The sequence below is a fragment of the Centrocercus urophasianus genome, unplaced genomic scaffold, assembly GCF_019232065.1.
Source record: "Centrocercus urophasianus isolate 14NV4802_14NV808 unplaced genomic scaffold, USGS_Curo_1.0 seq_542, whole genome shotgun sequence".
Classification (NCBI taxonomy): domain Eukaryota; kingdom Metazoa; phylum Chordata; class Aves; order Galliformes; family Phasianidae; genus Centrocercus; species Centrocercus urophasianus.
In genome coordinates, this window is record NW_024885136.1 from 1 (window position 1) to 15,331 (window position 15,331).

General features: G+C 64.5%; 4 protein-coding genes across 5 annotated transcripts; 1 reads left to right on the forward strand and 3 right to left on the reverse strand.

The window, feature by feature from the left end:
• Positions 1-3: 3 nt before the first annotated feature.
• OSBPL7 (oxysterol binding protein like 7) lies at positions 4-5,690 on the reverse strand (the record flags this gene model as incomplete). Its single annotated transcript, XM_042835764.1, has 22 exons — positions 5,640-5,690; positions 5,201-5,365; positions 4,897-5,019; positions 4,745-4,798; positions 4,520-4,633; positions 4,323-4,433; positions 4,125-4,245; positions 3,928-4,031; positions 3,763-3,855; positions 3,560-3,689; positions 3,347-3,471; positions 3,031-3,138; positions 2,830-2,961; positions 2,327-2,417; positions 1,976-2,253; positions 1,469-1,606; positions 1,328-1,391; positions 1,175-1,253; positions 943-1,087; positions 426-567; positions 206-332; positions 4-121 (listed from the first exon to the last, which is right to left on the reverse strand). Coding segments are annotated over exons 2-22 (2,490 nt in total), but the record flags the coding sequence as incomplete, so codon positions are not given.
• A 901-nt stretch (positions 5,691-6,591) lies between these two features.
• On the reverse strand, positions 6,592-8,435 carry MRPL10 (mitochondrial ribosomal protein L10). Its single transcript, XM_042835763.1, has 5 exons — positions 8,399-8,435; positions 8,135-8,310; positions 7,855-8,019; positions 7,627-7,771; positions 6,592-7,236 (listed from the first exon to the last, which is right to left on the reverse strand). The coding sequence occupies exons 1-5, from the start codon at positions 8,433-8,435 to the stop codon at positions 6,980-6,982; spliced, it is 780 nt and encodes a 259-aa protein (XP_042691697.1). The 3' UTR covers positions 6,592-6,979.
• Positions 8,436-8,579: 144 nt separating this feature from the next.
• On the forward strand, positions 8,580-11,613 carry LRRC46 (leucine rich repeat containing 46). 2 transcript variants are annotated; one of them, XM_042835766.1, is made up of 8 exons: positions 8,580-8,853; positions 8,929-9,025; positions 9,099-9,207; positions 9,567-9,613; positions 9,805-9,914; positions 10,636-10,705; positions 10,916-11,088; positions 11,229-11,613. In XM_042835766.1, exons 1-8 carry the CDS (start codon positions 8,733-8,735, stop codon positions 11,552-11,554), a joined length of 1,053 nt encoding a protein of 350 aa, XP_042691700.1. In that variant the 5' UTR covers positions 8,580-8,732; the 3' UTR covers positions 11,555-11,613. The 2 variants fall into 2 exon arrangements, with proteins under 2 accessions (XP_042691700.1, XP_042691701.1); XM_042835767.1 differs by having other exon boundaries at positions 10,953-11,088; positions 11,229-11,579.
• On the reverse strand, positions 11,596-13,795 carry SCRN2 (secernin 2). The gene is made up of 7 exons (XM_042835765.1): positions 13,625-13,795; positions 13,344-13,525; positions 13,070-13,269; positions 12,733-12,948; positions 12,487-12,652; positions 12,236-12,413; positions 11,596-12,122 (listed from the first exon to the last, which is right to left on the reverse strand). Exons 1-7 carry the CDS (start codon positions 13,793-13,795, stop codon positions 11,964-11,966), a joined length of 1,272 nt encoding a protein of 423 aa, XP_042691699.1. The 3' UTR covers positions 11,596-11,963.
• Positions 13,796-15,331: the final 1,536 nt, after the last annotated feature.

The following is a 15,331-nucleotide window of genomic DNA, read 5'->3' on the forward strand; positions in this document are numbered from 1 at the left end:
GAAGAAGCGTGCCTGGTGTGTGATGTTGTTCTCCTCCATCACGCGGCGCCTGTCCCGCTGCAGCTGCTCGATCTGACGCTTCTGCGCCTCAGCTGCCGCCACGTTGCCCTCCTCCAGGTACCTGCAGGGGGGGGCCAAGAGCTGTAAGGAGCCGCCCCCCCTTCCCCCCACCCCGGCACACAGCCCCCGTCCCCATGCTGCTCACCGCTGGTCGGGCCGCAGGCGCGTGTCGGTGGAGGGCAGCACCCTGCGCAGCTCAGGCGTGAGCTCGTTCAGCTCCAGCGCGAACTGGGTGAAGCCGTAGTTTCGCTCGTGTTCGGTGGGCATAGGGTCTGATGGGGGGGTTGGGGAGGGTCACATGCTCAGCACCTCCATAGCATCCTAAGCGTCCTCCCCCCCCCACTGTGCCCCTCCCGGCTCCTTACTGGCTCTCCAGACGCACTGCCCTGGGGCTGGCCCACGGAACAGCCCTTCGTGCCATTTGCCGGCCAGGCGCTCCACCACGGCCCCGCTGCGGCTCAGCACCGCGCCCTGCACTTCGTTGGCACCCGCGCCCCAATACCGTGCCTGGGGAGGAAGGGGAGGCGTGGGGGCAATGGGAAAGGATGGGGCCGGGAAGGGTGGGGTTACGGGGAAGGGTTAAAGGCACGGCCGTTCCAAAGGGGCCGTTCAGAAAGGGCGGAGTCACTAAGAAGGAGCGGCGCCAGTAAGAAAGGCTGGGATCATTCATAAAGGGCGGGGATTCGGGAGGTGGGGCCATTCAGAAAGGGTGTGGCACGCGTGGGAAAGGAGCGAGGCAAACGAGGGCCAGTGATTGGCTGAGAAGATCGGCGAAGGGGCGGGGCCCTGTCGGGGGGCGGGGCCAGACTATAGTAACACAACGGGAGCCGGCGCCGTGTGGAGCACATCGGGGGGCGTGGCCAAGCGGTGGGCGGGGCGCACCTTGCAGAAGGTGATCTTGCAGTGGTAGGAGGCGTCCCGCGTGTTGCGGATCAGCACCTCGCCGTAGTGCTCGATCCAGCGCGGGCCGCTGAGCACGTTGTGGATGCAGGTGGTGACCTTGTTCCACTCGAAGTGGTCCCCAGACCTGCCGACAGCCGGCTGAATTTGAGGGGGGGGAGGGAAAGGGCCGCGAGTAGAGGGCTGGAGGGGGTGGGAGGTGGGTGGCGCTCACCTGGGCAGGCGGACGTTGACGGTGCCCACAGGGACGATCTCCAAGGATTTGCCCCAGAATTTGTTCTTCCATCTCATGTCTGGAGGACGGCGGCAGGTGAGGATCCGGCCCACTCTGTGACCCCCTACGTGGCCCCTGCATCCCCACACCCACCTTGCCAGAAGACGAAGTTGTCAGACTCGGCGTGGCAAGCAGAGATGGGGGGGTGATGGCTGACCTGGGGGAGGATAAAGGAGGAGTCGCTGCCCCTCCGGCCCCCCCACGCCCCTCCCTTCCCACCCAGCCCCACGCTACCTGCTCGCTGATGAAGCGGAAGCCGCGGTCGGGCCGCACACACTCGTAAGTCTCACCCAGCACTGGGTTGAAGGGTTTGCTGCCCGCACGGTAGAAGGTGGAGGCGTAGGCAGACACAGCGAAGGCAGCCACGTAGACCTGCACAGCCACACCTGGGTCAATGCACTGGGGGGGCCAAGGCAAGCTCATCCCACTTGGGGCGTCCCCTAACCTCACTCACGTCCTTCTGTGTCCTCCCTTCCACATCCATGTAACCCATTTCCCACCAACCTCGTGTCTCCCCAACCCACATCCCCCAAATCCACGTCCCCTCCACGTTCACCCCAATCTGTCCCACCACCTGTGCCCCACCACCCCACATCCCCTCAACTGGTGATCCCCCACACATATCTGCCCCGATCCACGTCCCCCCCTGCACTCCCCCACCCTACATCACTCCAAACCTACGTCTCTCACCCACGTCCCTCTGCATCCCCCCACCCACATCCCCCACCCCATGTCCCCCACCAGGCGCTGCCGGGGGTCCCGTGCACGGGCGGCGCGGTCGAGCAGTGTGCTGTACTCCAGCTCCTCACACAGGCGCTGCAGGGTGTTGAGGGGCTCATTCAGCTGCACCGGCAGAGCCACGCGGGACAGATCCTTGCCCACGCTGCTCCGCAGCAGCCCCCACAAGCTCACATCCCCTGGTGGTGCGGGGGGAGCAGGCAGACGGCTCCGACGCTGTGGTCCCGGCCCTGGCAGCTCCAGTGAGGGCAGCTCCACCAGCCCCCCTAGGCTGTCCATTCCTATGGGACGTTGGGATGTGAAGCGGCGTGCCCCTGCCCCAGCACCCTGTCCCCCCACCTACATGTTCTATACCTGTTTGGGGACGTCCAGGCCCCACCGGCTCGGCCAGATCCTCATCAATACTGTTGGTAGCTTCACTGATGCAGGACTCATCGTCCGACGCCTGGGGACGGGCACAGTCGGGTGGGCTGCAGGGGGGGTGGGGGTCACCCAGCGGGGGGGTTGGTGGGAAGGGCACCCGTGGAGGAGGTTGGTTGTGTGGGACAGGACGGGGGGATCCAACATGGGAACAGTACGGGGATGCAGGGACTGAGGGATGGAGGGAGCTGGGGGGGGAGCCTGGTTCCACTGCTAGGCTTAGAGAGTGGGGATATCCCAAACACCCTGTTTGGGGGGACTGTGGGTAGCTGGAAGAGACAAAGGAACAAGAGAGGACACGGAGGCCTGGGCTGGCTAATGGAGAGGAAGGGGGTGAGAGAACAGAGAGATGAACTGACTGGAGCAGCACCAAGCCTGGGGGTCCCATTCGGCTTTGCAGAGCCCTCCCTGCCCACCCCTATCCTAAGATCCCCCACCTCATTCTCAGAGGAGCTGGCAGAGAGGAACACCTCACAGGCATCGAAGAACTCAGTGTGCGAATCGGCCAGCGAGGCGATGCTGCGCTGCGAGCGCTGCTGCTCCCGGCCTTTGGCAGGCAGCATGTCGGGCTGCAGGGACAGCAGGGCTCAGCATCCACCCCATTGCCCCCCCGGTCCCATCCCCTGCCCCCACATCACCTCATTGGGGAGTAGTGAGGCAAAGGAGTCCATGGTGGTGTCAGAGGAAACAGAGAGCGAATGGAAGCGCTGCAGCCCATCCCGTGGCTCCAGGCCTGGCAGGGGGGCCTGCGGAGGGGCTGAGCTGAGCCAAATCCCCCACAGCATCCTCCCAATTCCATGCAGGGGCTCAGGTGTACACACAGGGTCACCCAGACCCCCAGCATTTGGACGAAGCCGCGATGACTTGCAGCGCACCCCCAGGACAGGGGCAGCCCCTCCAGACCTGTGCCCCCTGACCCCAGCACAGCCCCCCCAGGCCCACAGCCCCTCTCACCCCAGTGGGACCAGCACTGCCGGGGCGTGGGGCTGAGCGCCGACGGTCCAATGCCCGCTGCATGTCCTCCAGGCGAGCCCTCTCAGCCGTCAGTGCTGTCACCACGCTGCTGAGTGAGCCGTGCACTGCAGGGACAGGGGCGGGCGGTGAGGTTGTGGCATCATTTCCCCTCCCCGCAGTCCCCCCCCGCTGGGGCTGCCCCCCGTGGCCCACCTTTCTGTGCCAGCACCCAGAAGCTGCGCTGCAGCTGGCTGTACTCAGGAGGCAGGCTGAAGGGCAGCTGGCCCTGGCTGGGCTCCAGGTAACGCGAAAGGTTGGGGACGGAGCCGTGCAGCCGCCCCACCTGGAGGGGAAAGGGAGCTCAGCAAGAGATCCAGCCCCGGGTTCGGCACACACACGGCCTGCACCCGCCTCACCCGTCCGATGGTGTCATCCTTGGCAAAGCTCTGAGTGCACCACATCCTGGTGGTCCTCCGACCCTTCTTGGGCCTCTCCGTGGCAGCTGAGGGCTGCGGGAGGGGGATGGGTGGTGAGAGCGGGGCTGGGGGCTGTGAGGATCGGCCCCACACTCTGGCACTCACCTGGGTGCTGGAGATGAGGGGCGCGGAGGGGATGCGGTGCAGGGACTCGAGGCTCTGCAGCATCTCTGTCAGCTCCCGCAGCTGTGCCTGGCACGCTGACAGCTCTGAGTGGGAGCGGAGGTGCTTCGGTCAGGGATGGGGATGGAGACGATGGAGATGGGGATGATGGAAGTGGGGCCCCTCCCTTTCCTGCTCACCAGCTGAGCAGCGCTCCAGCCCCTCACTGTCCTTCAGCCACGCATCCACCTTGTCCCTGGAGCTGGCGAGGGCAGACAGGGCAGGGGCGCTGCCGGAGGGCACGATCCGTGTCCACGGACCCTGAAGATAGAAAGGATGCCATCAGGAGCCCCATTCCCAGACACAGTCCCACATGTCCACCTCAAGATGCCACCGACCTGTGAGGAGCTGGGGGTCCTCCTGGCAGAAGCGAATGGGTCTGGACTCTCCCCCTGATGATGGGAGCAGAGGCTGCTCACCCAGCTGGCAAAGAGCTCTGCAGATTTGATCTGTGGGACAGACGGTGGGTGTGTGGGAGACAACAGCCCAGACCCCTCCGAGCCCCAGCTCCATCCCCCACTGGGTGCCCCCAGACCTTGAGGTGGTAGATGTTCTCCTCTGTGTCCAGGTCCACCCGCTGCGCCTTCTTGTTGACAGACATGACAGACTGACGGACATCAATGGCGCCGTGCAGCTTGCCTTTGAGGACCTGGGGAGCCCAGGGACCCCCGTCAAGAGGAGACTTATGGCAAAATGGGGGTCTCCCCCCAACCAGATCCCATAGGGAGGCTGCACAGGCGCAGCTCAGCCCCATACTCACATCCTGGCGCGTGGTGGCATATTTCAGGATGCCATTTTCCAGCACAAAGTACCTCTGGGGACAGAGAGAGACAGAGGTGAATCCCTACAGCCCCCATTGCAGGGGCCTAAACCTGCTCAGGGCTGGGCACGCTGCCCCCAGCACCCCGTTACCTTGTGCCAGCCCTTCAGGGGCCACTTTCTCTTCTTGAGCAGGTAGCCCTCCTGCCTCTCCGGATCCCGGCCTGGGCTGCCCCGACCTCGGGGCTCCTCCACCACCTCCCAGCTCTCCGAGCCCTATGGAGACAGAGGTCAGTGGGAGGGATCCTGCAACAGCCACCGCTTCCAGCTCCCACCTTGTCCCCCAGGGGTACCAGAGCATCTCTGTATCCCTCTGATCAGAGCAGAGTGAAGCCCCCTGAGACCCCACAACACCCCTGAGGCTGGATGCGGTTAGGATCCCACTGAGGTCCCCGACCTGCTGGATGCTGCTGTGCTTGGAAGACACGGTGCTGTTGGAGCGTGACAGGGCCTTTTTGGGAGAAGATGGATCCTTTTCGTGGCTGCCCATGGCCAGTGGGCACAGGAGGGTCCACGCTGAAGGGTCTGAGCTCAGCTGTCACAGTCCAGGAGGTGGGACCCACTGTGGGGAGGGGGAGCCTGCTCAGGGACCCCTGTGTGGAGGTCCCCAGCTGGGGACCCCCTACCCGCAGCCCTGCTGCCCCCCACCAAGGGCAACGGAGCGGTCGCGGGATGGGGGCAAAGCAGAACCGCTGCACGCCCACAACCCGCACCTCCCCGCTCCGTGGGTGCCCACGCCCGGGCAGAGCGGTGTCCCCGTGCCTCAGTTTCCCCAGGGAGGTTCCTCCCGGAGCCGGAAGCCGTGCCCGGTGCCGCCCCGCCCTGCCCCGCCTTACCTCACCCGTACGGCGGGTCCAGAGTCCGGTCCGCATCCCACGAGCAGCTCGGTGGGTTCCCCTTCTCGCCCTCCCCACCCCCTCGCCCAGCGCTGCCCCGGGAGCCCCTCCGACAACGGGCAGCGGCAGCCGCGGCCCCGTCCGAGAGCGGAGGGGATGCGGACGGTCCGGGGGTCTCCGCGCCGTGCCGCAGCAGCGGCCCCGACGCCCCTCCGGTAACGGGAAAATTTCCGCGCATCGCTCAGCCCGACCCCACCGCCGTCAGCCCCGGAGCGGGGCAGCGCGCCCGGCCTCGGCGGGCAGCAGACGCCCGTTGAAAGGGGAGCGGGACCGGAGCCCCCCCGCCCCCCTCCTCCCCCGGTGGTTCCCGGTTGTTCACCTGTGCGGACGGCGGGCGCAGAGCCAGGGCCGGGGCCGGTCGCATCCCGCCCGGCGGTTGCAGGAAGCGGAACACGGAAGGAGGCGGAGGCACCGGGTCACAGCCGCTCGGTTCTGCCCCCTGCACCGTGGAGGACCGGAGCCGACAGCGCCGAGAACCCCGAGACCCCGCCGCGGTACCGCCGCCCCAACTTCGCCGGCTGCACCGGAGGCTCCGTGCGTTGGGATCGCGTCCGGCCCCGGAGCGCTCAGCCCGCACCCTCCCCCTTCCCCAAACCCTTCCTCGCCCCGGGAAATCGGACGCGTTGAGAGCAACAGAGCCACAACGCGGCCTCCCCCGGGCTGAGCCCCCCTTGCTCTGCCCCACACCCCGCTGCGGTGCCCCACGGAGCAGGGAAACCCACCAGGGGCTTTGGGGTCTCCTTCCCACCCCACCACAGCTCCTGCCCGGCTGAGGCTCTGCTGTGACAATGGAGAGATGGGGGCCAAGGAGAAGGATGCATTTGAACTCATACTTGAGAACGCAGAAGAACCCCCAGCCCACCCTTCCCAGAGATGAACCAGGCCTCCAGGATCGCTACCACCACGCAGCCAACTTTAATGCAACAGCCAGCAGCCCCACGCACTCAGCTCCATGCCTGCCATACAGGGAGAGCTGCAGCACACTCCTGCACGCCACTGGTGGCTCTGAGCATTGGATGTCCTCTGTGCCAGCACTGCCACAGGTCTCTGCCCTCTTCAGTCAGAACCAGAGCTTCCCTGAGCACGTCCCACAGCACCCAAAGCACAGCTGGGCCGACCCATGTGCCACTGGTGCATGCAGACAAGCACTGGAGCAGAGCAAAGGGATGAGCTGGGCCAGACTCAGACCCACTGCTGGTTGCCCACGCATGGCTGAACCTCCAAGCCCTGCCTGCAAGCACAGCTGGTGAATGGGCACAACTGGGGGCTGGGGATGAGTGTCACTGTGTCCCCGAGCTCTGGGCAGGCTCTGTCCCTGCTGGGCTCTCTGTCTTGCCAGCCCCAGCCTGCAGCTGGTGGATGTGCCCGTCCAGCAGTGCTGTGAGGTGTGCGGCTCCGTGCTGCAGCATGGAACACGTCTGGGAGGGCAGGAGTGCCAGGGCGCCCAGCGTCTGCCCCTGCGAGGCCTCCAGTGAGGGCAGCTTGGCAAAGTTCTCCACTCCCTGCCTGCTCAGGATGGTGTCGTCAATGCAAGCACCTGAAAGAGAAGCAGGCACAGCTGAGGGGCAGCAGCGTGCTGCGAGGACTGAAGTGTTTGTGCTGGAGCTCCTGGCATTGAAGGCTGCCAAGATGGGGACAGGGGACAGCTGCAACCCCACAAGCAGCTGCTCTGCCCTCATCTCCTCCTCACGCCTGGGGAACCACTTCAAAGAATGACAGAATATCCCGAGGTTTAAGGGACCCATAAGGATCCACAGAGGACCACCCAAAGATCACGTGGCTAAGAATGCCATCCAGGTGCTTCCTGAACTGGGTACCATGATCTGGGCAGCTTGGTCCATGCCCACAACCCTCTGGTGAAGAACCTGTTCCTGATATCCAACCTTTCCTCCCCCAGCTGCATCATGCAGGAGCCCCGGGCTCTCACCCAGCAGGTTGATCTGCGGCACTCCCTTCAGGATCCGCAGCATCTCCTTGGCCTTCGTTTCTGGGCTCACCAGAAGGATATTGCGGGACACAAAGAGCGGGAGGAGGTTCTTATAGCGAGACTGGGACAGCACGGGGCGGACGATCTGTGGGAGGCAGCACTCAGTGGTGGGGAAGGAGGCCTGGGGGCTGCAGCAGGGGGAGCCCTGCAGCTTCCCCAGCCCCCTACCTCGTTCAGGACGAATTTGACCTCAATATTGTGCTTCCGCAGGTAGTGCCTCATCAGCACCATGTCCTCCCCGGGCATGTAGTTGTATTGACACACCGCGACCATCCGGTTGTCCCGGAACACCTCCTCCACCTGCCGCCGGAGCAGCCGGGCATAGCCGTACTCCTGCAGGGAGGAAGCGGCCACGGGAGCGCCACGGCCCGGCACTTGGGGGACACCGCTGGGCCTGCACGGGGCCTACAGTGTGCAGCCCGCAACTCCTGGGGCGGCCCACCGTTACCTCCTCCTCCTCCTCCGCCTTCCTCTTAGCAGGCAGGCAGCGCTCGGGGACGGCGGGCCTCGGCGCGATGTACTCGGTGACGGCCATCAGCTTCTGGCGCTGGAAGTGCATGGCCTTCCAGTGCCGGGTGACCGCCTTAGAGGCGCGCCGGACGAGCTGCAGGGCGGGCAGCCAGCCTGCGGGGACAGAGAAGCGCTCAGGAGAAGCAGAGAGGGAGCCGGGCCGCGGAAAGGAGCGCCGTGCCCGCCCGGGCCCCCCACTCACCCCGCCGCCACGGCGCAGGGCCGCTCAGCGCCGCCATCTTTGCCGCGGATGCGCGGAGCCTTGTGGGGAGGCGGGGCATCGGTTGCGCGCATGCGCCGGGGTGCTGTAAAGGCCCGCCCCTTCCGGTGCGCTCCTTCCGGCGCGTCCCGTCTCTTAGCAACCGGCGCGCTGCGGCCTGCTCGTGGGTCGCGGTGTTCTGGGCTGGGCCTGCTGCCCACCCGGCCCGGCGCATCCCTGGCCCTTCTGTTTCCGCCTGTTCCCGCTCCCCGTTTATTCCCCTCCCATTGCTGCCTCTCTCTTTCTACCTGGTGCCTTTTCCCCTCACGGAGGCGACATGTCTGCCCCAGCCCTCCCGCGCATCCCCCTATCCGCACAGCACAAGGACACAACAAGGGGGCAGAGATCCTGCTCGCCAGCACCCACCGTGGCTGGGGAGGAGGAGGCTCTGCCTGGGGGTGAGTGTGCCGTCACAGAGCCTGCTGACTGGGATGCAGGGGATTGAAGCCGCTGCTGAGCCTGATTTCCTCTAGGCTGTGAGCAGATGTCCCTGGGGGTGACCCTCACTGACCGCCTTATGGCTGCACGGAGCTTTCCTGGGCTGGGGGAGACCGTGAGACCAGAGAGCTGGTGAGAAACCATGGGGAGGCCAGCAGGTGGGGGGTGGGCACAACAGGCTCCCTCAGAACAATCCTTTCACCAGCTCCGGGGAGCTGCCAGCCCTCCAGACCATCCGCTTGGATCGGGAGGATATCTGCACCATTGGGAGGCTGGGGAGCCTGCCGGGGATTCACAGCCTCTACCTGCAGCGGGTAAGGTAGCAGGCAGAGCCTGGTCCTATGGGGAACAGCCTCCTTTGGGGCCAGCATAAACACCCCCAGTTTTGCCCCCCAGCACTGCCAGAGAGACCTACGGTTCTCCCTTCCTATGACATAATTTGAGTGAGGTTCTGGCTTTTCTAAACCCAACTGAGGAGCCTTAGTTCTACTGGGCTCCCATGCAGCCCCCACGCCCTCTCCATAAAGCTCCTAGAGGAGATGGTGAACACTGTTGTTGCACATGAGATTGGAATGATTCTGGAGTGCTCCTGAACTCTGATTTTCCATGCAGTAGAAAATCATGTTTTGTTGTGTTGTGTTGTAGTTTTTTGTTTTGTTTTGTTTTTCCCCAGAACCGAATTGAGAAAATCGAGAACCTGGACTGCTTTCCCAACCTGCAGTGAGTGCCACTAAGGGGATGCATGTGATCAAGGGAGCATTCAAGTTACAGGATGACTTTGCAGTGGTTTGTCACAAGGGTTTGCCATTCTCAGAGCAGCAGTGCTGCACGGCTGTCACCCTGGGGACCACAGTGTCCCATCTCCAGAGGGGGGTCACAGCTCCTGCTTCTGCCCTCCCTGTGCTCCCCAGGTTCCTCTCACTGGCTGGAAACTGCATCCGCAAGGTGGAGAACCTACGGCCCCTGCAACACCTGCGCTTCCTGGACCTGTCCCAGAACCAGATCCAGACTCTGGATGCAGGTGGGGTGGCACCAGCAGAGCCTTGGCCCTGTCCCTGTGCTCTGCAGCACTTGGGTTCCAGCAGAACTCCAGCACAGCCATCCTGGGGCTGGGATGTGTGTCTCAGCAGGGCACTGGGAGCCCCACAGGTGGCTTTGAGTGAGCCTTTCCCCTAGCAAACTCCAGGTGTCTGCTTCCACCTTGTGTTCTGCTTCAGCAGAACATGGAAAGCAGCTCCTGGCAGCCTCAGGGATCTCAACCTGAACTGCTCCAGCCCTCTTCAACCCAGAAGGTGTTTCCTGCCCCTACAAGGCAGAGATGGTGCAGATAGGCTCACACTGCCTCAGCCTTCTGGGAGGATCCTCTCCTGGATGTTTTTTGGCACAAAGAGAAGGGATGGAGAGGTATTTTCCCTCTGCTCTTCTGCAGTGTTTCTAGTGTGCTATCTTCTGTTTGCAGACAGATGCGAGAAAGGCAACAGTGACAGTCTGGGAAAGGGAGAAGGCCTCTTTTCTCACTATCAGATTGTATGGAATACGTGTCCCCTCCCTCCCTGCCTCAGTTTCCCCAGCTTTGAGATGAGAGGCAGCTTCCCACGGCAGGGCTGTGGCCTCAGGAATGCGTGTGAAGCACTCCAGGAGGCAGCAGCAGCACGCAGGGTTTGCTGCACACACGGCTCCACGGAGCAGGTGGGGCTCAGCCCCCTTCTCAGTCTCTTTTTTCCTTCCTTTGATGTGTGCAGATGAGCTGCCCCGCAGCCTCCGCCTCCTGGACTTGACAGGAAATGAATGCACCCACCAACCCGGCTACAGGTGGGTTGGGGAAGCCCCAACGGTGAGCAGGGGGGGGGGAGAGCGAGCCCCCAAAACCCTGTGAGCTCAAATGTTGTGTTCAACGCCTCACCCAGACCCAGGAAATCTGAGCCTGCATCTGCCCAGGTGGGGCAGGGGGGGGCTGCGGTGCTTCTCCCAGCACGATGCTGTGCGGTGGGGGAATGTCTGCTGTTTGCTTGCTGCTTGCAGGGAGCTGGTGGTGGGAGCCCTGCCCCATCTCCTGCAGTTGGACGCCCAGCCCCTCCATGGCTGCGTGGATCCTGTCCCAGATGAGAAAGAGGAGGAGAAACATTGCTCCAGCAGCGAGGATAGCGACGATGAGTTGTTCTCTGAGCTGGGTGCCCCGTTCACCACAGGCAAAGGTGCCCAGACTGAAGCAAGACACGCTGCATGCTTGGGGGTCTCTGTGTCCCCACGGGTGACACAAACACCAAGGAGCTCAGCTGGCTGTGGCGAGCTCTCTTCTCATTCCTCTCTCCCTCCTTCCCACCATCCCTGGCAGATTTCTTCACAGACCTGCAGCAGGAGCTGGCTGGGCGCTCTCGGAGGAGGCGGGGGGAGGCCCTGGAGGAACACCAGGCCCGTCTGCGGGAGCTGCAGGAGCACAGGGGTCTGCTGCTGCCCCCCTTACCGCTGTGCTCACTGGGCACAGAGAGCTGCCTGCCCCCCAGCCCAGGAACCAGCACAGCCTCTGGCCCTGGGCAGTCTCAGCTCCATCCTCAGGCAAAGCCTGGACAAAGCCAGCAGCCAAAACCAGCTGCCATCCTGAGCCAGCCCCGGCCCACAGCCCTGCAAGGGGAGCCTTGTACCAAAGGGGCAGGGAAATAGGCAGCACCTCAGGTATGTGGCACCAGCACAGTGCTGCGCAGTTGGAATTAAAGCCTCTTTATTCTTACGTCGATCTCTGTCTGCTGCAGAGCCCTGCAGCCAGCAGCTGGGTCCTCTGCTGAGGGACTGAACGTGAGCAGCTCTGCTAATGGTGGGAACAACGTGCCAAGCTGAGAAAGGGAACCCTACCTCCCCCTTCCGTGCACCCCCCTTTCACACCACAAGCACTGATTGATGCTGGAGGTGCTGGTGGAGCCATTCCCCTCCACAGCTCCAAAACGAGAGGAGGCGAGGAACCAGGACGGGGCACCAGGAAGGGTTTCTCACCCCCAGGTGGGAACAATGCTGTGGGGTCTGAGCTGGAGCCCGATCTCAGCTCCTGTCCTCTCCTAACCCACCTGCGTGGGGTTTATTTGTAAAACTTCATCTCTGCATCCACGCAGTCGAAGAAGAGCTCAGCCAGCTCCTCCGGCCTTGGCGCCACGTTCCCTGCCAGCAGCGCGTTCGCTGCCTCCAAGCCCTGCTTCTCCAGGTCCCGCAGCGTCTGCAGGAGCTCCCAGCCCCGCTCCTGGTGGGGTTGGGGACAAAAAAAAGCTGAGGATGGGAGCCATCAGGACATCCCACCGCCTCCCACGTTGCCGTGGGACAGAACAAGGGCCATGGGGAAGGGCTCGCTGCTACCTGGTCCTTCTCCATCAGCTCCAGCGCTGCCTGGTGCCGGCGGTAAAGTTCGTGCCTCCGATCGACGGCGCTCTGGAAGCGTGGCACCTTCTTGGCAGGGTCGTCACGGAAGGTGGGAGAAATCACCTGCGGTGCAGGTTTAAGGCCGGGTACGAAGATGAAGGGTTTGAAGACAGACCTGGTGGAAAGCAGCAGGGACGCTCAGCCCAGGGCACGGCTCTGTCTCGTGTTCATCATCCTGGACTCCTCACCTGGAAGGGTCAGGAGTGGCTGTGAAGAAATGGATGCAGGGCAAGGCAGGGTCCTGGGGCAGCACGGACACCATGCTGCCCGCCGTGCGGAAACCTTCCGAGTCCACGCAGATGCCGCTGTCCTTGTCCCTCAGGATGGCCATGAACGTCTCTGCTGTGATGCGTCCTGGTAGGCAAAGCAGATCCACATCGCTGCTGGCTGCCATGGAGCAAGCTGGGGGCTGCTCTTCCCATCCCCGTCCTCACCTGCGTGCTGCTGCAGCAGCTCCTTGCCAGCACGATAGCGGGTTTTGGCAGCCTCCATGCGTGGTGGCTGCTGTGCCAGGGAGAAGACCTCAGCAAAGCTGAACTGGCCAGCCCCGCTCCACCAGCCCTGGCTCTGGGCTCGCTGCCGCAGCCCCGGATGCTCAGCTGTGATGTCCGTCCCGATGCTGAGCTGGTTGGAGATATTGCGGCTGCCCTCTGTGGAGTTCAGGGTACGTCAGGTGTGGGGCAGACCCCGGGGGATGGGGCTCCCCAAATTAACCCTGCCTGAAGCTGAGTGTGCGCTCACAGGCTCCCACCACCACCGATGCCTGCTCACCTCGGATCCGCTGGGCTGCCCAATAGCTGCCGGCCGTCTCCAGCACCCAGGCCTCGTGGCGGTCAGCCAGCAGGAAGGTGTTGTGGTACACAAAGGGTGTGGGCTCCTCCTTGCAGCTCCCACCCTGCCCGTGCTGCTCCAGCAGGGCCGTGATGACATCCAATGCTTCCCGGGCAGAGCCGCCCCTCTCCAAGCCCAGCCTGCAGCACAGCAGCACCCCGTGGGCCACGTGCACCCCAAGGGAACTGCGGGGTGATGAGGGGATGCTCCTCACCTCACCAGGTCCATACCCAGCAGCGCCTCATCCTCCCCAACAGGCTCATGGGTCCATACGCCCTCGTTGCCCACGCAGACACCGTGCTCGTTGGCACCCATCTCGGCACCCCACAGCCAGGCAGGACGGCTCAGCACCACCGCGTGGGTCCGCTCCACCTGCTCGATCTCGATGTAGGTGCACTGAGGGGAGACGGCAGGGCTGAGACCCAGCGCGCTCATCACACCGCTGGCACGGGGACACCGAGAGCCGTCACGCCGCTGCCCTGGCACGGTTCTCACCTGCACTTTGTCCCCGGGGCGGTGGACGGCGGAGGGGATGTAGGCGATCTCCTGCACTTCGTGCCGCGGGCGGTCGGCGTTCTTGCCGAAGACGACAGCGGGCGCTGCGGTGTGCGGAGGCAGCGCCACAAAGCAGTCGCAGGATGAGGGTGCGGGATCCCGGCCTGCCATCCTAAACAGGGGCACCGATGGCAGCGCCACCCGTCCGTCCGTCCGTCCGGGGCCTGCAGCTGTCCTCAGGGTCCCCCTCGGTGCTGGCAGCCGTGGGACAAGATGGGGTCCTGCGGTGTGGGATGGGACAGGGATAGCAGCGGCCCCAATTCTGGGGCACAGCACCGAACGTGGAGGGTGGCCCGAAGGGGGGGTCACCATCCCCAGCATCTCCTGTCTGGGAGCCCGGCAGCTCTGCACGAACCGGGACCCCCGCACCGACCGGGAACGGACCCCCCGTACCAACCCCGTTACCGGACTCCCGACCCGGACGATCCCCGTTACCGGACCTCCGGCCCCGGACCTGCCGCCGCCTCCGTGCCGTCTCCTCCCCTCGACTCCCGGTTCCGCCCTCCTCGTCCCCGCCCGCCCCGTCCCGTTCCGTTCGGCCGACGGCGGCGCCCGGTGGCCGGAGGTCGCAGGGCGGTGGCACCGGGACGCGCCACCCCCCCTTTCGGTGCACCCCGGTCCGATGGCGCCCAGCGATGCACGATGAGACCCTGCCGGACGTCCCCCTCAAAAAAAAAGGAGACGGAGAACCGGGCCGTGGAAAAACGCGCTTTATTCCGGTACAAAACGAGCCCCAGCCCCGCAGCCTCCCGCAGCACGGACCCCCCTCTCGCTCCCCCCGCAGCTCCTCGGCCGCCCCCGGCCCGGGCGAGGTTGGGCGGGGGATCCCGGGGCCGGCGCTGCCGGTTCCTCCCCGCCCCGGGGCGGTGCTCGGAGGGGGGACGCGGCGCGGGGGCAGTTCGGGGCCGGCACCCCACGCCGCAGCCGGCCCGACAGGTTTAGGCGGGCGGGGGCCGGGCTCCGGCCTCCCCACCCGGTGCCGCCGCCTCCCGTTGCCCCATCGCGGCGGCGGGGAGGGGGGAGGAGGCGGGGACAGAGCGCATTTGGGGCCCGGAGCCCACCGAGACTTCACCTCGGGGTGGGCTCCTGAAGGGGGAGGGGGGACACAGCACAGGGACGGGACCCCCCCCCTTCCCAGCACGAAAGGCCGTGGCTACATCTTCACCCGGAGCCGTCCACCCCGAGCGGGTGGCAAAGCCTGGCTTCACCTTAATAAAATAATAATATTAATAATAATAATTAATAATTAATAATAATAATAAAACACTCGAAACCCGAAGATCCGCGGGGCGCCCTCTGGGCACGGACCCCGCTCGACTTCACCTCCACACCTTTCCCCCCCACCCCTCCCCCAGGACCCCGGGGCACTCTGAGCTCCGGCCACCGTCCCCACGGAGCCCCAATCCACCCCTCCCCGCATCCCCGACGGCTGTGACCCAGCGGGGCAAAGCCGGGGGTCCATCAGCCCAAGCCCAGCCCCAGCGCTGCCTTCCCCCTCCCCTCCCCCCCACGTTCAGTGTCTCCTTCTTTATCCATGGGGCTCAGCCACAATTTGGGAGGGAATTGGGGGGGAAGGGGATAAGACCCAAAAGATCCCCCCACGGAACACTTCGTGGGGGAAGGGAGGTGAAGGCTGGACTCGGGATG

Coding starts and splice junctions, on each gene's coding strand:
- MRPL10 (XM_042835763.1), bottom strand. CDS start 8,435: ATGGCGGCGCTGAGCGGCCCTGCGCCGTGGCGGCGGG. Junction 8,311..8,398: donor CCCTGCGCCGTGGCGGCGGG/GTGAGTGGGGGG, acceptor CTGTCCCCGCAG/GCTGGCTGCCCGCCCTGCAG. Junction 7,237..7,626: donor GCCGCAGATCAACCTGCTGG/GTGAGAGCCCGG, acceptor CTTCTCTTTCAG/GTGCTTGCATTGACGACACC.
- LRRC46 (XM_042835766.1), top strand. CDS start 8,733: ATGTCTGCCCCAGCCCTCCCGCGCATCCCCCTATCCGCACAGCACAAG. Junction 10,706..10,915: donor ACCCACCAACCCGGCTACAG/GTGGGTTGGGGA, acceptor TGCTGCTTGCAG/GGAGCTGGTGGTGGGAGCCC. Junction 11,089..11,228: donor CCCGTTCACCACAGGCAAAG/GTGCCCAGACTG, acceptor CATCCCTGGCAG/ATTTCTTCACAGACCTGCAG.
- SCRN2 (XM_042835765.1), bottom strand. CDS start 13,795: ATGGCAGGCCGGGATCCCGCACCCTCATCCTGCGACTGCTTTGTGGCG. Junction 13,526..13,624: donor GCCCCGGGGACAAAGTGCAG/GTGAGAACCGTG, acceptor GTCTCCCCTCAG/TGCACCTACATCGAGATCGA. Junction 13,270..13,343: donor CTGGGTATGGACCTGGTGAG/GTGAGGAGCATC, acceptor GCTGTGCTGCAG/GCTGGGCTTGGAGAGGGGCG.